The 27,601-nt window shown below is 38.0% G+C and overlaps 1 protein-coding gene and 1 long non-coding RNA gene across 2 annotated transcripts; both read left to right on the top strand.

Annotated features, from left to right (window-relative positions):
• Positions 1-255: 255 nt before the first annotated feature.
• Positions 256-2,827, top strand: LOC117244487. Its single transcript, XR_004497691.1, has 2 exons — positions 256-2,336; positions 2,520-2,827. It is a non-coding gene; the product is annotated as an uncharacterized LOC117244487 (long non-coding RNA).
• A 2,571-nt stretch (positions 2,828-5,398) lies between these two features.
• SUCLA2 (succinate-CoA ligase ADP-forming subunit beta) lies at positions 5,399-25,473 on the top strand. The gene is made up of 11 exons (XM_015628681.1): positions 5,399-5,527; positions 6,832-7,015; positions 15,206-15,305; positions 15,502-15,664; positions 18,334-18,462; positions 18,883-19,021; positions 20,386-20,547; positions 20,629-20,771; positions 23,114-23,234; positions 23,540-23,628; positions 24,668-25,473. The coding sequence occupies exons 1-11, from the start codon at positions 5,441-5,443 to the stop codon at positions 24,740-24,742; spliced, it is 1,392 nt and encodes a 463-aa protein (XP_015484167.1). The 5' UTR covers positions 5,399-5,440; the 3' UTR covers positions 24,743-25,473.
• The last annotated feature ends 2,128 nt before the right edge of the window (positions 25,474-27,601 follow it).

Below are 27,601 nucleotides of genomic sequence, written 5' to 3'. Positions count from 1 at the left end.
AATAAATATTAATTATCAATACTAATTAGTAAATACTAATAATTTATTACTAAGCAATAATTATTATTAAATATAATATAATTTTATTATATTAATTATAATTATAAATATAATAAATATATAATTATATAATTATAATTATTACATATATAATAAATATTTAATAACTTCAGTTAATAATAATAAATATTACACATTACGTACAAATAGTAATAACATTCATAATATACTGTATAATAACTGATAATAGTTATTAATATTAATAAATACTAATATTGATAAGTTATTGTAAACTTGTTTATTAATATTTTATCTGACAAAGTACTTGTGTGATACAAACAACCAAAACACTGTATTTAAACCAGCACATGTCCAGAAACTACTGGAAAAAGGACAGCTATTTTTTCAGGCCAAATCCCTCATTTCTTCTACTAACACCGTTATTGATTGAAGTGTTATTGAATGAACTGTATGTCTGAGCTGATCTGGATCAAAAGCCCCCTTTTTTTTTTCATTAATCTGTTTTCTAGCATGCTGTAGGTGGCACAGGGAGGGGAATGGACATAGTTTGATCAGATTAAACACTACACAAAGCCAAACCTGACTCAGCAAACTGAGAGAGATTACTTTTTCAGCAAGCTGTGTTCCCAGATGCAATTTACAGCTCAGGTACGTAAGTGAGGGAGGCAGTGAGTCAGAGCAGCTGGAAACAAGAATGGTGGGATTAACCATGTTAGAGATAGGCCAGATTTATGTCAGGTTTAAATGACTACACAGCTGTTCCTTGAGAAAAGCATAAAGTAAAAGAATAAAAGCATAAAAAAAGAAACACATAGGGAAAGCAGGTTAGAAAAGTACACAGTGTCCAGCAGCTTATTGAAAAGTAGCTACCCAAGCAGAAAACATCTTTCTGAGAATTTCATACACGTGGTTCCCTAGCTGTGGAATTTACAATATATTCACATTAGCTTAGCAGAAGTATGAACTGGAAGATATAAGGATTATAATTAAATATTTTACATTTCAAAGCTGGCATTCAGAAGCTGGATGGAATGTGACAGCAGTGCATGACACCAAAGTCCTGCCAGCAACCTGGCTGAAACTTAAAAGATTTTTCTTCTGACTTCAAGCAGCTGGTTGTTATCTTGAACCCTGATACTGAAAATGTAACATTGTTAACAGTTTCCTCACTTCTGTTTTAGCAGAATTATTTCCATGAAAGCACATGCGTCCATTAAATGGCTGTCTTTTTACCATAAATCATTGTTTGCTGTATTGTTATGGCTTCATAAGCATTATTAGTGGAAATTAGGCTAAATATGTTATGTAGTTTTTATGTTGAAATGTAAATAACCTCTGATCACATTTACATATGGAAAGAATAATGGTGTGTGCAAGAGCAATAGGACAAATTAGAGCTGTACTGCAGGTGTGCTTGTTAATTATTTCTTTGCTGTGTACAGACAGGACTGAGTCACTGGAATGAGTGAAGGTGCTGAGACAATTCTGTTTTATTTGTAGCTTTATCATTAACACTTTAAGTGGCCTTAGGCAACTCAGAGGTAGGTGAAGATGGATTGTGCTTCAGCTTTGATGAATCTTCTGGGTGTACTCAGTCCCAGGGGACCCTGAATCAGAAGAATATTAAAGTGTTTGTTCCTTATCCATCTAGGACAGTACCTGGAGGTCCAGAATGGATGTCTGGAACACACTAGGCAAGAAATCATGAAAGGGTTTTTGACTACTATTCTACAGCCATCTGTGGCTTGGTGACTTCTCAAGGTAGAGGTGGCTTCTGTGTATTTACTAACCCTCTTGTTTCTGTTCTTTAACATACCAAGACTCCTCTTGAGCCCATGTAAATTTTCATCATTTGCAGCATCTGTGGCAAAGGTGCTCCACAGCTTAGCTATGTGGAAGATCATTTTTGCAAACCAAATCCTTTTGCTTTCACTGAGCCTTCCACCTACCAGCCTTCCCTGGCTGGAAGAGATGGTGAATTAGTGATTAATGTTCATACTGTATTCTGCAGAAAACTGCACCTATGCAGACCTGAGAGTGCACACATTAAATGCTTGTGTGCTAGGACAGATGTCAGAATCCTTGCAGGAGACACACCGTGAGTACCTTCAGGAAAGGACCCTGGTCTTTTCTCTATGACTGGGAGGAGAAATGGAATAACTCGTTCATATTGCAGATGGGTGCAGTGAATAGTTTCATGTTGTTAGATATGCCTGAGGATCCCCTTAGCAACCTAGAGTTTGTCCAGAGACAACTATGATGGTACTCCTGCAGACAAGACACAGAGAAAATTCACCATCTGTAAGATGGGAAAGGTAAGTTAACATAGACACCACCGAAGGATTATTCTCACTTTGCTTCAGTTTTTTTTTGCTCTGACCCTGGCTGATTCATCAGCTAAACCTGTTTACTCATCTACCATACCAAAAAAAGTGGGCTCTTCCCTCCTGTCTTCAACTAAAAGTGTTCTGGAAAGCTCAGGGTGATTTTCTTCATAGGTACTGAGATGCTTTTAAAGCCCCTGATAAATCTCTTCTTGGAAATTTGGTACCCTCTGAACTCATGGCCTTGGCAGAGGCTTCACTTTCTCACTCTGATGTTCTTGACAAGACCCTCTCTCCTGATGTTTTTCAGCAATAAAGTATCAACCAGTGGAGCTTACAAGAGCTGGGAAATAAAGCAGATTGCACCACTGTCACTACATGAATGTGATAAATTCATAGTAAAGTAAATTCATGTCTATTCATAATAACTGAACTTTCCAGGATGCTTTATTTGTCCTGCTTTAACATGTCTGTTAAAACTTCTTGACTGCTTCTTTCTCGTTTATAATGTACCTTTCCCTGCTTCTTTATAGTTTTAAATACAGCCTTTCAGAGAGGGCCTCGATCCTGTGTTAAAAATATTATTCTGACTTCAGTGAGAAATCTCCCAGTTTTAAACTTTGTACAGGATGGAATCTACTTCTGGAGATTTAGCAAAACCTCTGGATAACTTCTGGAATCCTACAGTGCATTTCACGTGCAGTATCTGCAACTGTAGGTCAGATATTGAATGAGGTTCAGCCTATACAAACCTGAGTAAGTTTATATTGGACTCACTAGGAATTTGTCTGGTTGTAGCCAAGAGTGGTATCTTTTCTGGGGTGTCTAACAAAGTAAAGAAAAGGTGAATGTGTCATTTCCAAGAACTATTGTTTTTAAGGTTTTGAATTGGGCTTGCAGCCACCCTGTGCTGACAGTTAGAGCCAGGCGGTGGCACTGGTGATCAGACAGAAATCCAGGCATTTTTATAGTCCATCCCAGTTAGACGAGTTTTCAGTCAAGAGGAAATCAGACAATAAAACATTCAGATAATTAAAGTTCTCCATACAACTGTGTATCAGACTATAGATAACAGCAGCAGCTGCCTCAATCTTTCTAGAAATCCCTCAATATTCTCAGCCAAGTGACATTTCTTCTTTTGATGTATAAGGTAAAAACTGTCTTCATCTTGAGACTGGAAGGAAAAGTCACTCCTAGTAAGAAGAAGATACAGCAGTATTTTCAATCTGAATGTCTTACAGCCATTTGCTAAGGCAGGAATTAATTATAATAAGCCCAGAGAGTTGCCCAATTTCCTTCCAGTAGCAAGCAACTGAATCAGGATATAAGTCTGGTTTCCTGACCTGCAGCCAGTACTTAACTCTGAACAGTTGCTTTGGGCTTTTAAGGTTAAGGTTTAAAGTTTTGCCAAGATCCATTACATCCTCTTGTAAACATTATTGAAAATCCTTTCCAGGGCAGAGGTTGTTTTGGGGAGTCTCCTGGAGTTAGGAGATTTCTTTGTATGTGGAAATGGCATCCATGTACTGTCCTGTGATGGAACTGCAGCAGGTCCTGTGACTAGTGAAGAGCCACTGTGTGTACAGGAGGAAGAAGGAGCACAGAGTTCAAGGGCTTTTTCTTCCCTTCCCCTTGGCTGGAAGAGATATTTTATCAGCTACAGTGGGAAATCTTGGATGGTCTATCAAAATTTTGCAGCTGCTTACAGGTTCAGTGACACAAACTCCTAGCTTGTGTGAACACAGAGGTGTGCAGAGCTAAGCACTCTGCAGAGCTCACTGCAGTGCTAACAGGTGGCAATAACACTAGGTCAGCAGAGGACCAAGAGCAAAATAACTGAACCAGAATGACTCCATCTTTTGCGATACTCACCCAAGAAGAAGTTATGATAATGCATTTTCAGTTTCAGAACAAAAAGAGGCAACTCATCCAGTTATTTATTGGGTAATTCAAGTTACAAGACTCAAGAAGAATCACAGCTCTGACATGATTTTCCTTCACATCAGATCTTGCTTTGATGTTCATACTGTATGAAAAGTAACTGCATTTTCCCTTATTTTTGGTAGAGAACAGTCTTATTCCAATTTCCCAGGCCAATGCTATTTTCCTAATTACCGTTTTGTTTTAAAGGAAAAAGCGTTGCCTCCTTGTGAATCACGAGGTCTGGTCACTAGTTTCTGCAGGGACACCTGTCCCCTGCTTCAGTTCCTTAGTGACCTGGGTCAAGGCCACCGAAGCAGAAGTACAGACACTGAATTGCAGAGCGGGAGGTGTAGCGTGGAGCTGTGTGCAGTAGAAATGGGAGTTGTGGCATGGGGTAAGGGATGGGATGAGTGGAGGGAAGGGGCTGCAAAATACCTAGAAATACTAGTCCTCAGTTCGGTCATAGAACCATAGAATAGAATTGTTTGGGTTGGAAAGGACCTTAAAGATTATCTAATTCCAAACCTCCTGCAATGGGCAGGGACATCTTCCCCGAGACCAGGTTGCTCAAAACCCCATCCAGCCGGGCCTTGAACACTTTGAGGATGGGACATCCACAGCTTCTCTGAGAAACCAGTTCCACTGCCTCCCACCCTCACAACAGAGAATTTCTTCCTTTTATCTAATCTAAACCTGCCCTCTTTCACTTTAAAACCATCCCCCCTTGTTTTATGCAAGAATAGGTGTGTTTACATTGTTGCATGGAGACACCCTGAACTACGAAACCAAAAAAAGTAATCCTCAAGAGTGAAAATACTGGAAGTTCTTCACTGAAGCTGAACCAGGAGGGAGTGTGGGCGGGGCACAAAGGGAGCTGTTCCCCTTTCCTCCCTTTTAACACAGGTGCTGCCAACCAAGGCCGACGTGGTCGGAAGGTTGTGGCTGGAGGACAACCCATTTAGGATCCTTGCGAAGCAAAAGGAACGTTCATTAAAACCAAAAGGGTTGGAAAAAGGAGAGGCCGGGAAGCGCCCCTCAGGGCCGCCCCTCCCCGGCGCCGGGCGGGCGTCACCGCGGGGGCGGAGCCGCGCCAGGCGCTTCCTGCCCCCGCCGCGGCCCGCCAGCGGCGCGTGCGCGCTGCCAGGGGCACCCGAGGGCGAAGGGGCTCGGCCATGGCGGCCTCCATGATCTGCAGCCGGGTGGCGGCCGGGCTGAGGGGCAGCGGCCTCCGCGCCTCGCTGGGTTCCACCACGGGGAAGGTAGCGGCCGCTCGGCAGCGGGGGTGGGCCGGGCCGGGACTGAAGCGGGGCAGGGCAGGCTGGGGTCGCGATCGAGGTCGCTCCTTGCGGAGCGTCGGCGAGAGGAGAGTCCGTCTCAGCCCACTCCTACCGCCGTCCTGCCGTGCCCTTCGGCGGGGCTGACAGCCCTGTGCTCACCTTTGGTGTACGGCCCTCAGCAGCCGCTGTTCTTGCTTGTGGCAAATCTTCCCTGCGTGGTTCCTTTTCCCTTCCTTTTCAGCGCCCCCGTCCTCTATCTTGCTTGGAAGTCCCCGTGTTTCAATCTCCGTCGTCACCTTGCTCCTAGTCGGGCTTGCTCCCTAGGGGTCGGGCTGTGCCACTTAAACTTCTTCCAGCTCGCACATCGCCAGCCTCTGCTCTTGGTTCTTGCGGATGCCATTCTGGGCTGCGGGCTTGCTTTTGGCTGCAGCAGCCCTGGGCAGCGGTGGCACGAAGGAGCTCGGGAGGCTGCAGTGTGTGACACGGTGTGTGACACGGTGCCGCTTTCTCTTCCTGCCACGTACTGGGGAAGGTCGCCCTGAGTGCCCCTCTCGAGTTACACCCAGCCTCCCGGGGCCGGCGAGTCGCTCAGCGCCTCTCCCTTGGGGTCCTGCCAAGGAAAGGACGTCCTGCTTGGAGAAGGAATCCTTTGGAGGCTACATAGGCCCTGTCGATTTACTATCTCGGAATGCTGTAGTAAAGTTCGTCGTCTGCTTGTTTACTTTATTTGAAGTGAAGCCTTAAAAATCCTGCTTGTTAGAAACTTCCTAATACAGGCAGATTTTTGCAGTGCTTGTGCCAATGGTACATACTAAAAAAAAAATAAACACAAATGCAAAAGTTTGTGTTGTATGTAATTTTCCTTTGTAATCTTTTTACCATGAATCCTTTGGTGCTTTTCTATGTTTGTGGATTAGCTGAATTCTGTACAATTCCTGCTTTGTGTGTGTATAAAATTAAGGTCTTGTTTGCATATAGTGAAATACAAAAAATGCAGCAAATGATTTTGTGTTTGTTGTTGTTAATTTTTATTCTTGTCAGTGCTAGCAGCTTCACCAGGTCTTTCCCCCTGCCCAATAAAACCTCACAAAATCAATTACCAAACCGGATACAATTGACTAATGTGGAAGGATAGGATTAAATGTTCAGGTGTTTTCACTGATTTATACCAAAGCGTCCTTGTTTAATATCTAGAAATTTTTTTAACCTAAAAAAAAGGGGGTAGTTTTTCACAGCAGTCATGTTCTTTTTGTTTTCTGTTTTTTCTTTTTATTCTTTTCCTTCAGGTACTCGTTGGAAGTCCAGGAATACTCAATAATCATGGGTTTCAAGTGCAACAACAGCAACAGAGGAGGCTATCACTCCATGAATACCTGAGCATGGGACTGTTGAAGGAGGCTGGCATTTCTGTTCCACACGGAGTGGTCGCCAATACGCCAGATGAAGCTTACAAAATTGCAAAAGAAATAGGTATAATATTAAAGGGAGGATACACAAATGGGCATGGTGTTGATACAAGGTGTATCTGCTTTTTCTGTCTTTCTTGGTAAGATGTTGCTTGGAGTTCTGAATATACCTTCTCTTTAAGTGAGCCTTCTCTGTGAAGCAACCTTGTGAAAAAAGAGTAGGTCAGGTATAAATTCTATTCACTTAGACTAATAAAACTACTTAACTTTCTTTGAGATGAGTAACATACTGTACTTTGTGCAAATCCTAGATTTCTTTCTACTTTCATTAAGGTTAGAGGAAGTCTTGTGTGAATAGTTTCAGTGGTGGTGATGAGATCTCATGTAGAGCAGAAGAACCAAACCATACTTCTCTTTAGGCTACAAAAGAAAAGTAAAATCCTATTCCTTTGTGAGTGTGCTTTCTCTGGCAGAATGCAGCTACTTCATGCAGGAGGGGAGGACTTTAATGTCTTGTTGTTATATGCTGAATTCCTGGCTTCTTGATGAAAAAGTATCCAATCTCATTTGCCCAGTGCTTAAATACTTAGTTTAGAATTGAGCTTTAATTTTGGACTTGACCTTGCCTATTAGTTTGCTGCTTTACTTACCGTGTGTCCTAGTGAAGTCTTGTTTAATTTGGATTTAATATGGAAATCAGCTTCTATTGTCAGGCTTTAGAATGTGGGGTTTTTTTGGTTGGTTGATTTGTTTGTTTGTTTGGAGGGGGTTTTCATAGTTTAAAGTCTGGGATTTTTTTTTTCCTCCCTGGAAAAATGTATTAGATTTGTCACAAAGTTTTAGTGAAGGACGTTGGTTGCCATGTTCCTTTCTCCTATGCAAAAGCTCAAATCTCTATTCACCTCCAAATGGATACATTCATAGTGATTCTTGAGGTTATAGGTTTTGTTGGATTCATTTCAGTTTCATCTGTAGATTTAATGTGAGAAGTGAGATCTGAAAAAAACAATGATTTTTCTTCTAGAGCAAGTTATGCTGCTTTGTAATGTAGAAAAGAATTGAAAAGCTGCTTTTCCTTCAGACATGATGTTCCAGAAATTCAGGTATTGTCAGATACCTTCTTTATCTTGTTTCCATTACAGAGTGATACAAAATTATAATAATTTCATTAATATGAAAGGAAGTTGCTAAGATACTTCTGAGAATGTCTTAAACTTCAGAACCTTACCTGCTGTTAAGAGTGAGCTTATAACATGATCAAAACTTCCCAAATCAGGCATACCCCTTTTCCTCAACTTTAATATCTACACAGATATTGTTGTAGGAAAATGAGAGTGCCTTTGTCTATGGCTCTTTAATCAACAGCCCAGAAATTCGTAGGTCAGGATTCCTTTGTTTTGTTCTTGCTCAGAGAGGGCTCCTACAGCAGTGTGGGTATGTCTGGCTGCTGGTTTATAGTCATCCCTGTGACATCATAGGTATGACGCCTGTACTTATCTGGAGTATGGGACTCCAGGCAATTTCTTAGGGATCAGAATAATGAAGTTGTGAAGTTGGCATCCTTTAGTAAAGGAATTCAAAGCTTCTGGTTGTCAGCCAAACACTTTTGTTGGAGTTGGTATGTAGTTGGTACTGTGGCTTTCTATGCTACTTGAGATGAGGAAGAGAGAACTTCCCAAAAGGAGAGCACACACCAAAGGAGTTTGAGGTTTTGAGGCATTGCTCAAACATGTCCAGAACTCCTTCTGAGTGGTGACATACTACTCTCTGCTCTGGTGTTTTGGATTTCTTTGTTTTTGTAGGCATTTAGCAGCTAGCTTTCATTTAGTACTTAAAAAAAAATTAACAAAATACAAACCAAACAAGTCTTTATCAGAGTGAAAAATACACTTTTTTTGGTCCACCTGCTCATTGTTGATTTTTGTTGCGGGAGTAATTGCCAGTAGATATGAAATTAATTTTTATTTCTTTTTATATGTTAAACTGTTTCATCAAATGTTTCTCTAGCCCATTAAAAAGACAGCTGGTAGTACTCTTTGCTCATGCTGGTCCACATGTTCCTGGTAAATTTACACAGAGCAGATTTCTGACTAAAGGTTGAGTTTGGCATTGGATTTCTTCCCTTTTGCAAATAGTTCACTTAGAAATGGGTAAATTTTTATCCCAATGTATAGCAAATGCAAACTTCTCGTTAACAGAGATTTTCATAAGTTAGCTGTGGCTGTAGTTAAATCAGTGTTAGGTAAGCATCTCGCTTAAATGTTGAAAAAAGAGCTGAGTTCTGTTCCAAAACTTTGATAAGAGACTGCAGGATGACTTGATTGCCTTCAAGTTCCATGTGTGCATTCCAGCTAGCAGTGTGACCAGCTCTGATTGAGAAGCTGATATGTGTGTGTTATCAAGAACATGACTAATGAATCCAAAGACTGTTTAGTGAACAGATGCTTGGTGTGATGGCAGATAGCTCGGCAGAACACACTATTTGAAATCAGCATTGCTGTTCATTAAGAGACACTTCCATAGGTGCAATGTGTTGTTGTAACTCAAGTTTTGATGCCTCCTGATACTTTCCTCTGGTAACAGTTGAGTGGAAGGCAGTGACATATTGTGTGCTTGTCTGGGGTTTTTTTAATAGCGTGTATTTCTGTTTATGGTGATATGAGAAGTAAGACTTTTTAAGACATTAATATCTTGAAGCCACTTTTTGTGCTGGTGGTTTTGTTGGATTTTCAGGTACTGAATCCCACAGCTTTATGTGCATGGCAGACTGTCAAATTTTAGTAAAATATAAAGTTGTATAAAACAGGAGGTGTTGAGAGAGTGAGTGCAAAGCATTTCACCTTTCTACATCAGAGTTCTTGAAAGGAGACTGCAAGCTCCTGGAATTGAGTTTGCTATTCTTGCTGTTGCAGTTTAAGAGGTCCAGTACAGCTCCATGTCAGTATTGTTTATAAAGAATGTTCTATTTTGGTATGCATTCTACAGAGAGGCTTCAGTAGTTGGTTTGGTTGTATTCCTGCTGACAGTTATGTGATTAATAGATATTCTTTTTCTTTTTTTTTTTTTTTAATGTTACTAAAATATTTTAAGTACTTTTCAATTTTATTTATTTTTCCATCCGTTGCTTAAACATGCCACTTGTATCTGTTAAAAAATCTTTAAAAAGTAATGTGTAAACTTTCGTAGATTTATAAATAGAATTTTTGATCCCAGGCTTGATTTAGTCAGAAATCAAAGCTTTGTACAATGTGTGCAACTATTTTCTTAGTAAAGCGCTAGCTTTTTCTTTATTAGCTCTTCAAACAACATATTCCAGACACTGTGCGAGAAAGCTGGGGTGGTTTTCTCTTTAGTGTATGCCACACCCACCTTGGCTGTGTGATCTAAGTTTTGGGGGTTTTCTAGTCTATGTCATAGTGAAAACTCATGTCTGTCATACTTCTGTTTATAATATTTTTTTGGTTGTCTTGCCATTACCTCTTTTCCTTGTTGGTCAGTTATCTATGTTCCTGATGTCTTTTATGTTGTCTGAAACTCCAGAGTGTTTATTCAGTTGCTCTAGGACACAAATGATGATCTAAGGTAGCAAACTTTAAGCAGAAATCCCCTGGTGTTAAAAAAATCATGCAATTATGTTCTTACTTACCTGGCCAAAATCTCTAGATAAACAGCAGTACTAGTTTAGAAACCAAATATTTACTTACATTCTGGCAAATGTTTTTTTTTTTTTGGCATCTGAATCTTACATTCTGCTTCAGCCTTTGCTTTCTTCTGTAGCACTTCACTCTTTTGAAGTTAAAATATCAAAACGTATTGTTGGTGATAATTCACTAATTAAAGTAAACTTGTATAACTGGCACATTCAGATTTTGACCTCTGTATTTTAATTGCTCAACTTAAGCTGTTGCCAAAACCAAACCTGTCTTGTGAGCTGATGACCAACTTGATGCAGCTGATTAATGTCAGGAAGTACTTGTGTGGAAGGTATTTTGTAATAGCTAAACATCTTGTTCAGTCTCCTAACTGGTATGGTCCTTTCAGTGAAAGCATGATGATTCCTGGCACATAATTATTTCAATAGTTATATTTCTGATTTCCATGCAATGAGTCTTCTAACACTCGAAAGTTTCAAATGCTGAAAAGATGTGATTCTGAAGTTAAAATTCCCAGTAGCTGTACTTACTAATGAAATGCAGATAGTGTACTCTGAAGAGATTCTCTGCTCTGTTGACAGAATTAAGGTCAGCATATTATTTATGTTGACACTCTTGTTGTTATTTACAAACCCATCTTTTCTCTTTCTAATGCTAGTAAATAGACCTCTATTGTTTAAATTTTGGGTTTTTTTGGTATCCGTGCAGCAAGGAAAAATTAGCTTGTGTTATAAATGGAGAGGTGTTTTTTTTTCTGGTGCAAGAACTTTGAAATGTAGACTGAAGCAAAAAAACCCCAAAACTTGTCTCTTACCAAGTTAAGTTTGCAGTTGAATGGTAGTTGAGAACTTGATTGATACTTGTGTTACTAACTGTCACTGCCCTTTACTGTTGTCTGCTTGTCAGAATAGATTAGGATTGCATGGTTATTCTGAAGGTGTCTGTAGTATGTGGAAAGCAGTACCTCTGCTACAGATAGAATTGGGCAGAAGAAGTGGCAATTAATGTGATTTGACAAAAGTCAAAATTGGAACTTATAAAGCAGAACATTTTAATCAGGCCTGTCTGCTGTAATTGTTGGACTTTCCACTTGCACAGGAAACTTCAGGGATACAGTGGAACAATGACCCTTAAACTTATTAGAAGGTTGTATGTCTTTCTGCTTGCCTGCATGCAGTGATCTTTCTCCCAGTTTGAAAGCTTAAGTTATAGAATCAGAAATTATTCCTTCTGAAACAGAGTTACTAGTATTGATAGAAATGAAGATGGTTTTGTTTGCTGTGTAACTCTTTCACTGTCTAGTTAATAAATGATTGTTGAAGGTGAAACCTGTAATGTTAGTAAATGTATAGGTTTTTATTGTCCTGAACAGATAAATCCTAAGTCAGTGTTCTGATTCCAGACACCTGTTCTCATTGGTAGAGAGTCTTAATTTTCTAAGTTAAAATCTTAATCTAAATCACTCTTAATTTTCTAAGCATTCCCTAGTTTTTTCAGGCTAGGTACTTATATGTGCTTTTAGGGTTATATGTGCTGTTAACATGGAAATGTGATGCTTACCAAATGCTTGTTCTGAGATTCATGCATTGGCTATTAGCTTGCTTGCCCATATGAGTTGTACGGGTGTTCTAGTGCCCTGTGTTAAGGCTTTGCAATTTGTTACTGCTGCTGAAGGCTGAAGTCCTGCTCACTGAAGTTCCTGTGCCTGTCACATGGTGCACAAGTCTGCAGGAGCTCTCTGTCTGCTGGATGAGCTTTTTGCCTTCGGGAGTCACTGTTCTGATATGCTTCAAGGCAGGATAGCACAAGTGGTTCTAGTGCCACAAGAAACAAGGCTGGCGTGAAAAGCTGAGGGCTGGAGGCAGAATGAGACTTCAGTGGTGGTGTGTTTGCTGGCATAAACTGTGTGTGGGTATCTGCTCTAGGGCAGAAACTGCTGTTTTTCATTGAAACACGAGCCTAGCAGTATTTCAGCGCCACTTAAGCAAAAGACAAGGGCACAACTGTTGATACTGAGTAGAAAACTATGGTAGCTGCTGGTTTCCAAAATTTTCTTGGATAACTGTGTTTCAGAAGTTCTTTGCTTTGTCAGATTGTGTGACAGTGCTGCTGCTGGAACACTGCAGATGAGGCGTGTGACCAAACACTTCTCTTGTTTAAGAGTAATTTTCAATAGGAGCTGTGGGAAAAAAATGTTTATTGAACAATGAAATTTCTACGTGATGGGTTATGGTTTTCTTGGGATGTACTATCTTAAAATTGTTTCAGGTACATCTGTGCAGCTTAATTGCTTTCAAGTATAGCTACTCAAACAAACCTTGAATTTATTTATGCAATCAAGCAGCTAGTTTGTAGTGCTAGAGGAAAACAATTTACAGATCATTAGTAATCTGCTCATTTAATGACTCAGTTGTTGCATAAGGGTTAGTACAATGATGTTGCGGCCAAAACTGATTGTGAAACATTAAAAGTTGTTTTTCTCACACTATTTTGGATGTCTGTATGTTGACAAAATAATATAATTGTTAATAATCACAACGTTTTTAAGAACTATCTTCCAGGATCAGGGCGGTGGTGAATTTAGCCCACTGCTCTGCCTAAGAACAAAAGAACATACTGTTTAGGGCAATTCTTAGCCTGCCTGTTTTCTGCCGTCCATTGCTCCTCAGCATTCATATTTTTTGTCTTAAGAACATCAGAGAGAATACCTCTGCCCAGTTCCTTTTGACTCTTCCATTTTCCTTCATATCTCCTGACAGGCTTCTTTATATTTGGTGTAAAAAAGGGTCTTTTTTTCTTGCACTTTTTAAAAACTGACTTCCTTGGTAGATGGCCTTTGTTTTTGGCTAGTGTAGAGCGGAAACCAGAATGAATGATGTACATGTAGTCATGTGTTCTTACTCTGTCCATCACAGATATGGCTGAAGATCATAATCATGTTCTTGCTTTCTTTTCCTTTGATAGTTTTAAGGATGTGCTAAGCTCATTTCTTGTAAGGCAATCTCTTAATTTCAGTGATCATATTAATTACCGATTTACTTTTATCCCCAGAGCTAAATATGTTCCAGCTGAGATCTTACCAGAGCCTTAGTTGGGGTCTCATTTGACTTGTTCAGATTCTGGTGTTTGTTGCTAGGAGGAATAATTGCTATAAAGAAGGTGGGTGAACTTCGTGACTTTTCTGAAAACTTCTCTGCAGTTGCAGCTTTATATTGTCTGGACTTAGTGTAGGAAATGGAAAGCAAGCTTTGTATTTAAAGTAATAGCATAAAAGTTGTCTTCTGTGACTTCTATGAAGTATGTTAACTTGATTACCAGTAAAAAATAGTTATCTTCAGGAACTGAATTAAATATTGTAGTAAATAAATATGTACTTTTTTGTGTTTATAACCTTTATGCCTCTTCTGCACAAGAGCTTAAAAATCATGTGTGAATTCAGAGACCTGTTGTTAGGTAGACATTCAAGAAGTAAAATCAACAGATAGCTAATTGGGAGGAATGACTTGAGTCTTCTGCTCATATCCACCCTAGCTTGTGATATGGTTTGAGTTTAGTTTCACCTGTCCAGGCAGGACACGGATCAAAATAGGAACCCACACAACTTTTGTGTCTGTCATAACCTTCCTCAGTTTATGTAGTGGCTAGTTTTGCTTGGGCACTCTAATTTTTCTTAGGCATTTCCATTGTTCCCTTTCAACATGCAAAGGAACAGCAAGTTCTTTTTTGGCTTGGATAGATCAGAGTCGCTTAGCTGATGGTGGCATGAGAAAAAATTTGATGTCAATAAACAAATGTCACTGGGTCAGTTCTTATCATCTGGCAGTTTAGCTGCTGTCTGTACTCTGTGTTAGTGAACTTGAATAATAACTCAGAACTTCAGTTTTTTTCTTTTTTCTTTGCTTTTTTGTCTTTCGGTGACAATTCAGAATCTCCCAGTTGATTTTTGTTATATTCTCCCACTTTACTATTTAAACCCAAATGACCAGTTTCCCCTACCTAGAAGAATATTTTGTAAAGGACTTTTAAGCAGTTAAAGCCTACTGAAGGGTTTAATTTGCCTACTCTGGGAAGAGTACTTGGTTTGTTTAGGTCTCTTGACTTCTGCAAAGCACTCAAGTTTATGCATTAGTGCTCTGCTGGATGGAAGCTAGAGAGGACCTGCCAAGCTGACTTGGGTAAGTGCTATAGGTTTACAGGTACAGGATATTTGTAGTTGTTTGAGGAAAACCTTGCATATGGTATGTCAGATAATCAGTTTCATCTTGTTAGTAATCTGTGAGCTGCTAAATATTTCTTACTGGGTGCTTAATCATCCGTCAGTCCAACACGTATTAAAGATGGTCAAAACACCAGCATTTCTGGATACTAATTCACCAAAGTTTGTTCACAGAACAGCCTAAAGGTACAAATTGTGGATTATTTGAGATTTCGGGATTTTTTTGTATTTAAATTACAACATAGTCTTTGATTCACATGTGTGTGTTTTGAATGGTGGGCATGGAGAAGGGGGGATAGAATTAAAGCAGCCTTTGTTATTCTACCTGAAACAACTTGTTTTAATAGTCACAGATGACAAATTTTTGGGTTTTCTTTTGTTCTAGGTTCAAAGGATCTTGTGGTAAAAGCACAGGTTTTAGCTGGTGGTAGAGGAAAAGGAACATTTGAAGGTGGCCTCAAAGGAGGAGTGAAAATAGTTTTTTCGTAAGTTGTTTCTAAGTTACTTGACCAAGTGGAAAGACTTCAACATTTCACTTTATGGATTGAACCTATTGCTTTCTTTAAAACCAGTGTTTTAATTATTAACCTTAAAATAACAAAAATTAGATAAGACATTTTTAATGCTACTTCTGTTTTTACAGCAGTTTCCTTGTCACATTCTGAGCTTCTTTCATTCTAGTCCAGAAGAAGCAAAAGCTATCTCCTCCCAAATGATTGGAAAGAAGTTGTTTACCAAGCAGACAGGAGAAAAGGGCAGGATATGCAATCAAGTATTTATCTGTGAGCGCAGATATCCCAGGAGAGAATACTATTTTGCAATAACAATGGAAAGGTCTTTTCAAGTGAGTAATATTAGAAATAGAAGTAAGCTAATTAACTTGTTACAACTAAATGTAAATAAAGAAATCAACAAAACTGTTTACTGTACTGTTCATTTGCTTTTGAAAATCAGAAGTTTACAAGTTAAATTTTGTTTTCCAGTATATCTGACTTTGACTGACTGTATATCTGACTTTGTTTTTAAATGCTATAAAGCTGTAATGCTACAATTTGAATTTACAGAATAATAAATGAATATTGGTAGCCCCAACTGAAGTTCAGAGGCACATGGCCAAGGGGGAGATGGGTAGAATAAAGGGGTAATTTTAATTTTGATTTTAATTTGCATTTGCCTGCCAGATTATGTAATTTAGTTTAAAAACACAGCTATGTGTATGCTTGTACACCCTGGTTTGGGTGTCAGAAACAAGATAAGTGACAGTTGTGGCAGAGCAAATGGTCCTGCATAAATCCAACATCCTTTTTCTCCAATGTGTGAAGGTTCCTAGAGGTGCACTGGTGTTTCCCTCAATTTTGGGAGTGCTAGTAGCTTTCTTATACTAATGCTCTCCAGGAAATGGGTAAGGAGATTTGGGCCTAGAGGTTTGTTTTCAGCAAAATGGAAGCCAGTTTTTTTTTGGATGTATGGGCTGTGTGTGTGGGTGTGTAGTATTTTAGGCCACAATTCAAATGTGGTTACTGAGATGTCAGTGTTTTTTGACTGACAAGTGTTCTGTTTGGAGCACAGACCATGAATCACTAAGTGAGTTTAATGAAGCCAGGATTTGGAACAGATCATGGAACTTTATTTGCTGAAGCTCAGAAAAACTGGGTTTGGTCTGTTCAGATGTTTAAGAGTTTGCAGAGGCACTGGCTTTGGTAATTAGGGGATATTTAAGTATGAATAAAATAATTTTCTGTGGAGGAATGAGAAAACTAGTCTTACTCTTAATTTTTTTTTGGTAGCCATACTAGGAATTAAATATTTTTTCCTGTTTCTTCCTCCATAGTGTTCTTTTTGACCGGAAAGTATCAGTTGTGTTGAATTATGTGGCTTGGGCACCTCCATTGTGATGTGTGCTGGAATAGAGCAGGGAAGAGTCAAATACTGCCGTACGCACCACAAGGTGGCGGTAAAATGCTATAAATGAACAGATTTTAGACTCTTAGAATTGTGTAAACGATAAGCAAGGATGCTTATGGAAATAAAATTTACTGTAACTGATTGAAACCAATTAGATAAAGAAGGGAAACCTGTTTTCATGACTTGTTCTTACTCCTGTATAAAAGATAGATCTTATTAGCATACTGTGTGGGTTGTGGCCTTTTGATAAGGATGTGCTTTGTTTTTACTGCTGACTTTATAAGTAATGTTCTTAGATTGCTTGTAGTTACCAAAACTTGTGTAGGATGCTTAGGATGAGGAAATGCCTTTCAAAAGAAGGAAGTGCGAAGGTTGAATAGCACACAGTGTTTATTCATGTTGCAAACTTCTTCCTTTAAGGAGAAGAAAAAGGATTAAAATAGTCAGCTGAAACTGGAACTTTATGACTTGCATATTGTTTGCTGGCAGGGTTTTGTTTTTAAGAAAAACTGTTCACTTTGGTCAATTCTATGGAATGATGAGTAATTTTACGATCAGTTTGTAGCTTACTGACTGTTCAAGATAAGAATATCCAGAAATGTTCATTGAGTTGAACCTTGCTATTAGATGCAGGACAATTTGCCAGCTATGTATTTCCATTTGGAAGGATGGTAATGGGAGGGGTACAGTGTGGTTATTAAGCTTGCTCTCTGAACCACGGTTGCATTTTCTATAATTAATGGTCAACAGTTAAAAGGCTGTTTAATCTTTGAGTTCTGCTGATAGGAAATGCTGCCTTAATACACCAGTGGTCATAATCCATCCATGGGTGATGATAAGGGAAGGTTGGTTGAAGGGATCCGAGTATGTCTTTACAGAGAGTGTAACTGAACTGGAGGAGAGATTTTTAGGTTCCATGGTAGTGAGTCCTTCATGTTTTTGTTGAGATTTGCCATTTTAAAAAATAAACTCAGTTGCAAATGCTGTCAATTCTGGTTTTTTAATTTCTTTTATGAATGAATTATTGAGTGCTGTTTTGTTTTGCTATGACTTACTTTCAGTGGTGGCTTTAGTTACTGAATGTTGTGATCCTATTGATCTGGTTTGCTGTAATTTATCACTAAGTTCTGCAGACCTCCACTTGTCCTTGGAGTAGGAGCATGGCAGAATGAATAAATGAGTGCCTGGCATTTGATCTGTGTTCGTGAAGGAGTGAGTGGAGAAGGTGGAGCTGAGAAGGTGGTGACACTTTCTCTGGTGACACCTAAAAGATAAAATGTGTGTGATTATGAAGTTGAATCTCTCGATCAAAATTTAAAATTAGTATATCTTTGTTAATTGTTTTGCTGCTGCTTTACAGAGGAAATCTTTCCTTGTTAAAAGAAAGTGGACCTAACATATACTTTAACATTTGTAAAGTATTATTAAACAGTTTTATATGGAGATATTGAGTAGACAGTAACTCTCTCTTCAGAGCATACAGGAGAAATGCTCAAATAAAAAAAATTCTATTGATAAGGGTTCTATTGCTGTGAATTATCTTATGGGAAGAACTAAGTTTCAGCTGTGTGGTATAAAAATACTTACACTTCTTTTTTCTTTGCCTAGGGTCCTGTCCTGATAGGCAGTTCTCAGGGTGGTGTTAATATTGAAGATGTTGCTGCAGAGAATCCTGACGCGATAATTAAGGAACCCATCGATATAGTAGAAGGCATAAAAAAGGAGCAAGCTGTTAGGGTAATTGTTAATGTGGGAAGGCACATATTACTGAGAATAGGAGGGTTGCTTCTAATTTTTTAAAGGGTGTGTGCATTCAACCTGCTGAGTTGTCTTAAACCCTTGTTTGAATCATATTTGAACTAGATATTTAAGTATTTTCAGGTAAATCAGTGTAAATCCAACTGCATGGCAGTACTTTATCTAGCTTTTATACAGCTGTGAAAAGGTATGTCATGATAAATTTTTATTAGCTCTTTTTTGAGGATAAGTGCAGTATTCAGTATTGAAAATAATCTGTTCAAACCAAGGAGTGAATTTGGGTTTTTTTCCCCAGTAGACACGGCAGGTTCTACACCTACAAATTCAAATGTCCTTGAAATAATAGCTAAACTGAGCCACCCTAACATGAGTTAACAATAACCATTCTTTTACTTTCAGCTTGCCCAGAAAATGGGGTTTCCTCCTAATCTGGTGGATGAAGCAGCTGAAAATATGATCAAATTATATAATCTCTTTCTGAAATATGATGCTACCATGATAGAAATAAATCCTATGGTGGAAGATGCATCAGGAGTTGGTAATGTTTCTTATTCAGACTCTTCATGTAACACCTTGATATTTTTGTAAATCTTGGTTGATTTGCACAAATAAAACTTCAGCTGTATACAGCAAGAGGAGTTAGTATTAACATGGTATGTTGAAAAGCAAATTTAATAAAACAGAAAAATTTGAGAATCTAAATATAGTAGGAATCTGCTCTTAATTGCTAATTATGATCTAAAGTGTAAGTAACTTCCATTTTTAATTTTTAAATTTTTTACTAGGGAGCACATCTATTCAGGATAAGGCATTCCTGGAAATCAGGGCTTTTCAAAATTCATGAATTGAAACTTGAGCCATCTCATGTATCCAAAATTGATACTGTGACAGTAACCAGAATAGTGACAACTACAAGAAATCTCCTGCCTTTATGACTCAGGCATTAGAATAACTGATGGAGTATGGTGCACTGAAAGACTGTAGGGGTTTAAGTAATATCTTGATGTTTATCAGTTTTTTAACATATCCAATTGCAGAACAGTTACTTAATGCTCAATCACAGCCAATTCCACTCCACAAAAAATAAGCCTGTAGAGTGTATTTGTACTTGAACTCAGATACAACAGTTTGAAATTTAAATATGATTGTAGCTCTTTCATCAAAATGTGTAATTACTGTTCCTGGGGTTTTTTTTGTGTTTTTGGTTTTTTTTGTTTTTAATGCTTAAGTGATCAGTGTAGAGCAGTCTTTCCCATCTGTTTCTTGTGCTTTATTATTTTTATGTCATTTTCACTGAGGGATAGAAATGAAGTGATACATTTGTACAGACAGAATCTTAGTTCTGATGTAAAGAATACTGTAGATTTTCTGCTTGCTAAGTATTAAGTGAATTTTTTTCTGTTTTTTCCTAACACTTTTTCTTCCAACTCAGTTTTTCATTGTGTTTCTCTGTGGTTACAGTCATGCACATGTTATATATGCTTATTCTAAAAGCAAAACCTAAGATGGATTAAAAAACCTCAAATCAGAGACCTTCTGTAAGGATTAGTTCTATTCTAATTACTTATGGTGGTCCATTCTCCCCCTTTTCCAGGCTGCAATGTGATCTAAGAAAACATAATTTGCCCAGATTTAACAAACAGCTTGTAACCATTTTTGGGTTTAGAGTGTTTCAGGAAACAGTTATCTTCTGTTTTTGTGCATTACTGATTATATGGGGAAACTGGAAAGAATCTGATACTTATTGACAGTGGTACATGTGTCTTTTTAGCAAAACTTTGTGTTTGGACTGCGTGACCTAGCTGCCAAGTTTGATTTGACATACTGCACATTTATGTAGCAGTTGAGTTGTTATTCTAATATTAAATGATGGTTACTAATGGTGTTTTTTTCCCCTTTCAGTGATGTGTATGGATGCAAAGATAAACTTTGACAGCAATTCAGCCTATCGTCAGAAGAAGATCTTTGATATGCAGGATTGGACACAGGAAGACCAAAGAGATAAGGATGCTGCAAAAGCAGATCTCAACTATATAGGGTTGGATGGAAACATAGGCTGCTTAGGTATGTACTGTGTAATGAATTTTAAATGACCTAATGGCTTTATAAACTGAATTCCTAAATGTTATCTTTATTCTCATGTAGTCAATGGTGCTGGTTTAGCTATGGCCACAATGGATATAATTAAACTTCACGGCGGAACTCCAGCAAACTTCCTTGATGTTGGTGGTGGTGCTACAGTGCAGCAAGTGACAGAAGCCTTTAAGCTTATTACTTCTGATAAAAAGGTGAGGGAAGAGTTGGCATATCAAGGTCCTACACAGTGGTAAAACAGGCTCTGATTTGGAAGACAATGCTTAGTGCATGTTTTCCAGAACACATGCCTTTTTATAAGCCCAGAAGTAGAAAGAAAGAAAGAAGATGGAAATATTAGCTTAATCTTGGTGCAGATGAAGCCTAATAATCTATTGAATTTTTTTACCTTTTTAAAGTGTAAAGAGGTTGTGTACTCAGTACACTTGGCTGTGTACTGAGCAGACAGTTCTGTGTCTTGTAGTTGAAGTTACAGCTGTATTTCAATCTTTCCAGAAATCTTGGAGTCAGAAACCCTGTGTCTGCTGTTTAAACAGAAAGTAGTATTCAGTTGATTTAACACTTTTTTTTTCTTTTGACCAGTTTTGCAGCTGGGTCTGTGTTTTGTGGAGAGTTGTAGAGATTAATATTTGCTGTGCTGTGCACAAACAAGTTTCTATGGTACTGATTATATGTAATGTTAGATAAAATAACTTTGTAAGGGGCTTGGAAGAGCTTTAATGTTTATCCTATTAAAAATTTATCAGAAGTGCTTGAATATTATTAAAATAATAAATTGGTTTAAACTAGAGGAAGAGCTTTTCCTCAAACATAATGTGAAGGCTCGATTGATGGTCTACATAGATATGCTTATCCCAGGAGGAACTTGGCAGTCTGGGGCTTGTTAAAAATAAAGAAAATTATTTTAAAAGGGGTAACTGTAAAAGGTGGGAATGACTTGCAAGACCTGCTCATGGTATGCTACTTTTGCACCACAATTTTGTGTACCACTTGCTCATCTTTGGAGAGGGACAGAAAAAAATAGTGACTGATATTCCAGAGGAGCTTAGTCTCTTTCCCACTGGAAAGACTTATTATGAAATGCAGGGTCTGTAACATGCTCCAAGAGTGTTACAGAATCATTTAATCATTTAGATTGCAAATGACCTTTAAAATTGAGTCCAACCATAAATCTAACACTGTCCAGTCCTGCACTACACCATGTCTCTAAGCACCATGTCTACAAGTCTTAAATACCTTCAGGGTTGGTGACTCAACCACTCCTTGGCAGTGGTGCCAATGATTAACAGCCCTTTTGGGGAATCAATTTTTCCCATTTTCCAATCTAAAACTCCACTGGTGAACTTGAAGCCATTTCCTCTTATTTACTGCTTGTTACCTGGGATGAGAGAGAACCCCACCTTGCTGCATCCTTTCAGACAGTTGTAGAGAGTGATAAGTTTCCCCCTGAGCCTCCTTTTCTCCAGGCTAAGCACCCCCAGCTCCATCCACATAAGACTTATTCTTTCTTCACATTTTTCCAGTAAATTGAGGGAACAATGAGGGACACAGTCACAGAGCATCTGAATTACAGAGAGGAGAGAAGAAACAAGGATGAATCTGAGGGTTGCTGATTTGGAAAAAGTTTTTGCAATGCAAATTCTCTGCTGATGTATGGACAAATGGTGTCCAAACAGACTTCTTAAGACAACTTTTCCTTTCTGTTCTCTTTCCATTGCTCACTATTTTATCAAAAAACAATGATTGTAGCTGGGATTCCTGGTGCTGAAACTCAAAGAGCAGTGGAGCCCCCTGCTCCCCCTGCACTCAGGGTTTAATTCAGGGCTTGTTTGGAGCACAGCCTTCTGAGTTGCCAGTCTGAGTTGTCCATTAGCAGGAACAGGAACAATGCCACAAAGATGAGCTAGTCTAATTGCAAGATAATGAGAACCAAGTTACTGTTTATGAACCTCTTGCAGAGGAATGTTTTGTCATCTCAGGCTGTCCACCCATTTTGATTCCTGCTTAGTTTCATCTTTCACCTCTGACCATGGTTCTTTTTACTCTTTCTTTCTACCACTTGAGTTCCCTTAACTGCTGGCTTAATCATCCTGAATAAAATGTATTTCAGATAGCTTATCTCTAAGCATGCTGGCTTTTAAACTGTGTAAACAGGGTCTTGTGTATTTCAAAATTAAAAAAAATTAAAAAGATTAAAATTTTTAAAACTTCTAAAATGTTTTTAAAATTTCCTGTTTTCAGTGTGTGAAGTTACTGGTGTGGGAGTACCTCTGCTGCAGTACTGTTAGCAATGGAAAGATAAATAGCTGACAAATACAGTTTCCTGAAGTACAGATATATGTGCTCTGCTGCATGTGACCCTATAGAACTGTACTTTGGTTGCTGATGTTACATAGAACAGAAATGTTCCATCTTTCGCAGAGTCCCTTAATACAGTTAAAGAGCTTGAATTATCCTTAAGCTGAAGGTTGTGTGCTGCTTTCATCTGCTGTGTCTCTGGCCATTTTTAATGTGAATATTGTCATTTATTCTGTAGGTACTGGCTATTCTGGTAAATATTTTTGGTGGCATTATGAGATGTGATGTTATAGCACAAGGCATCGTTACGGCAGTAAAGGATTTGGAGCTAAAAGTCCCTATTGTGGTACGGTTGCAAGGTGAGTATATATATGTATTTTAATATATTTCTCTCTAATTGACAGTTGTAATTGGGCTTATATACTTACTGTGTAGCAGGCTGCCTGTGAGTTGAGGTCCAAGGAGAAATAAAGCAGACCTTGAGTTTAGATGGTGAGGATTGGCAAGTTAATAAAAAGAGACTTCCAGCTTTTTCACTACTATTGTTGTTTTCTAGCTTTATTCACTAATTTTTGGAACAGGCTTCCTAGAAATAAGAGAATGATAGGTAGTAGTAATAGTAATCTCATGTTCAATAAGAGTGGCATTTTATCTGTTTCTGAAGGTACACGAGTTGATGATGCCAAGGCTTTAATAACAGCTAGTGGCCTCAAAATCCTTGCGTGTGATGACTTGGATGAAGCTGCAAAAATGGTAAGATAGCTGGTTATGAATATTCTTTTAAGAACATAGCATCTGTTGCAGAGTATTGAAAAGTCAAAAGTTGGTTCAATCAACTACAGGTAGCTTAGGATAAATCCCAGTGCCAGTTTCTACCAGTGCCTGAAGCAAATACTTTGCAAGTTAGTAAGTGCATGATTTGTCAAGGGAGCAATTATGCAGTCAGAAGCTATTAAACCCCATAAACCAAAACTGGATCCATGATCAGGTCAGCCACTCCTCTTGGTGAGGGGATGGCTAAAGAGCTTAGCTTTATTAGTTGGGAGAAAATAGGTAAACTGAAGTGGCTGAAAAACGCAATGTAACGCTTCCTTTTATCAACCACGGTTTTTCAGTGTGCATGATCAGAACTATAGTTGATCATCATGTAGCCTCATAAGATAATTAGATATTCAGATACTCTGATTTGTGTGTGTTGCTTTATTTTGTTTGTGGAAAAGAAAGTTGTACCAGAGATGTACAGCAGAAAAAATTAGAAGATACCTGATGGATTTTGTATTACGGGGGAAATGTAGGAATTTTTTTTTTCCCCCAGGAAACTCCTTACTGAGTTATAACATTTCATTCTAAGCAGCAAATAATTCAGAGAGATTTAGATTCCTAATGCAGGAGAAGATGAGGCTCCTTAAGGTATCAAAATAAGATCCAGAAATGCTTGGAATAAAAACTCAGGGAAGAAATAGCTATTAGATATGTAGAATTTCTTGTGAATGGCCACCTCAACACCTCACAAAATAACTGTCACATTAAGTTTAAAACTTAGCATTTTATCAAGATACTGTATTATAAACGAGAAGCAGACTTTTTTAACTCCGTGAAATGTTTTCTAGCAGACTTGATTGTTTTTCATTTAAAAGTGGTTGAGAGGTACTTTGCTAAATACTAATCCCACTCTTACCCCCCTCTAATATCTTACTGATGGTTCGCTGGTATTTTTTTGTTTAAAATGTTTGATCCAGCTCAGTCAAATTAGGATTGTTTTAAAATTAAGTTTTTATTTTCTGTTTTTCAGGTGGTGAAGCTGTCTGAAATAGTAAGCTTAGCAAAACAAGCTCATGTGGATGTTAAATTTCAGTTGCCAATTTGAAATGTCATGCCAGTGTCTAACGTTCTCTGAAATACTGTGTTCTGTGGGAAATCTTTACTTTTTCTTTTGTGTGGAGGTTTTGATTGACAGGCGCACAAACTGAAGCATCTGGTCTTTAATGTTAATATTCAGAATGGTCAGAATTCTTGTAAAAGTGTTATTGCTGATATTTAGTCTTTCTTAGTTGTTATTCTCAAGCCTCCAGCTTCTGCTGCAGAATGTCACTTGCAATATACTTCTGCGTTGTCCAAAGTAAAGCTTCTGGTTGAAAAAAAAAATTATTCTGAATAAATTTTGAAGTTCCTTTACTTGTAAATTTTTATTAGCCTTGTTTAAAAGTAAATATGACTGGATTACCTAGTTGTCCATGTGGAAAAACGTATTGAAACGGTATTTTATGTTGGAAACATTTGTACTTAGCAGTATAATGGACATGAGCAAGCCAATCATTATTTATGAACAGATGCATTTGAACTTGATCAGAAATATTTTTAGAAGTTCTTCATTGAAGTGGCTGGTAACTCTTCTGGACAACGTGTTAAATCACTACAAAATATACTGTAGCACTTAGATTTTCACAATTTCTGGTCCTCACAAAAAAGGCATTGTGTAGTTTTATATACAAAAAAGCATTTACCAAGCTTCAAGGAGACAGGATCAATAGAGAATTCAAATGTCTATTGTACATCGCTAATAAAATTGTACATTAATAAAATATCTCCCAAAACTTTTCCTGTCTTTCTTTTTATATGTTACCATTTTGATAAATTGCATATAGTTAGGGATTAAGCCATAATTTAGGACAGCAAACTAAAACCTTTTTAGGAGTAAAGTTGTAGTGCCACATATGTTATTTTTTTTCCTCCCTGAAATGCACTGTGTGATTAAAAGAATGTGAACTCTTGTTGAAAAGCTAGGACAGATATCATGCATAAAACATCTTGCTAAAATATAACTCACCTCTGCTCAAATAAATATTCAGGAAATTGTTGCTTCTTGAGGAAATACTTCTACTAAAAAATAACCATTAATTTTTGTCACTACTTGATTTTCACATTACACTGAACTTAGAACTTGGATGATGATCCATTTACTGTTTAGTTTCCAAATGAGCACTCATTTTTTGTTTGTATTTTGTAGGCTTTTTTGTTTGAAATGTTATTTTCTTGGCTGATGATAGTGTAGTTTTATCTGGAAGTAATGAAGCCACTTCTGTGGTGGAAACTCAGAATGGGAAATCATGCAGTTATGAACTAAGCACTTAAAAGGTTTATATGAAACGTGAGAAAATCAATCATGTATGGTTGTGAAAAAGTGGGGTATTAAATGAAAAAGCTTTATACTAGCATGGTGTATTTCTGTAATATTTTTGGCAGTAGTAAAGAAAATCAGCAAAATTTAAATTCTCTCCAAATTTAAACTGGATTATTTTAAATCCTAGATGTTCTCTCACAACTGAATGCTCTGTGCTGTTGATCCAGCATGCTAAATTTGGCTTGTGGATGTGCTTGGAATTGCTTTTATTCAGTAGCCTTGAATTGAATTGCAGAGATGACTAGTTTGAATACATCTGTTAAGCATTGAGTAATTTAGACAATATAATTAATTTTCAGCATGTGTGTTTGCTTCTAGCTTTTTTCTATTTACTTTGAAATCTTTGTGGACTGCTAATGTTAAATGGAAAAGATCTTTTCACACAAATCTCTAGTGGAATGGAGGCAAAACTAGATCCTGCTGTTGATCCAGAATTTGCTTAGACCCTGTTGGAATTGTTAAATGTAGTTGGTAGGGGAGAGGGAACCAAGGCCAAGTCATGTCCATCTGTGAGAGGAATGTAAAAGTACTGATACGCTCCGTAATGTATTTACAAGTAGCAGATTTGTCAAAGTAGTATTTTGCAATTAGGGTTTTTCTAAAGCCCACAGTATTCCTTTAACAATGGATGGGGAATTAATGTGGGATATTTGTAGTCCAAATACTTCCTAACTGGAAAAAGTGGAGTTTCCCTTTGGAATTGGTAGTAAGGGGCTGCAGATGGTGTTATGGACAGGGTGGGAGACAAGGGCAGTGTGTGACCAGTAATGTGAAAGACCAGGTCAGCATCTATGGTGTGTATAGGTGTCAGGCATGGCCCTTTCCAGTGATGTGTCTGGGAACATTTTTTTATTTCACATGGTGAATAAACAGAATTAGGGATTGACTGATTTGTGGTATCTTGAAATTTAGTAGGCATATGGAGCTTGCTTTAATTAAGGTGTATGAGTCCTATGGGACCTTTTAATTACGTATATGTTTTAAACATTCCTCAGACTATTTTGCCTAAATCAAAGCATGTTGCAACCAGGGACTGTTAATTCATTTGGTATGTAGCTGATAATTTGAAGGCCCAAAGCTGATGTATTGGAATATATTTAAAGCCTTATAGACAACCTCCTTACCCATGCTGTATTGCAGTGTTAATAATCAAAAGGTGTGTAGGAGCAGAGACTTGCTAAAATTTGCCTGTTCAGCCAGAAGCAAAATTCCTAACAACGTAATCAAAACATGAAAAATGTGTAAACAACTTCTTACAGATGAGAGCTTCAGAGGAGCAGGGATTTTAATGACAGTAGTTCATATTAGATGATTTGCTGTTTTTTGATGCAGTTGTTGCCAGTGCAGACTTTTGTACCTTTTTTTTTGAAATACCATGAAAGCAAATGCCTTTGTAAGAGTTATGTGACAACTGCCAGTCTTGAAATTCAGAAATTAGCTGGTCTTGTGTTTCACAGCAGCCCCAAGTGTTGGACTCGGGACACTTTGTGGCCAATGTGCTTGGAGACGGCTCTGGTGAAAGCTAAGGGTCAAACTTACTTCCTA

This window comes from Parus major, chromosome 1 (genome assembly GCF_001522545.3).
Source record: "Parus major isolate Abel chromosome 1, Parus_major1.1, whole genome shotgun sequence".
Classification (NCBI taxonomy): Eukaryota; Metazoa; Chordata; class Aves; order Passeriformes; family Paridae; genus Parus; species Parus major.
This window is presented reverse-complemented; position numbering and strand designations above follow the sequence as displayed.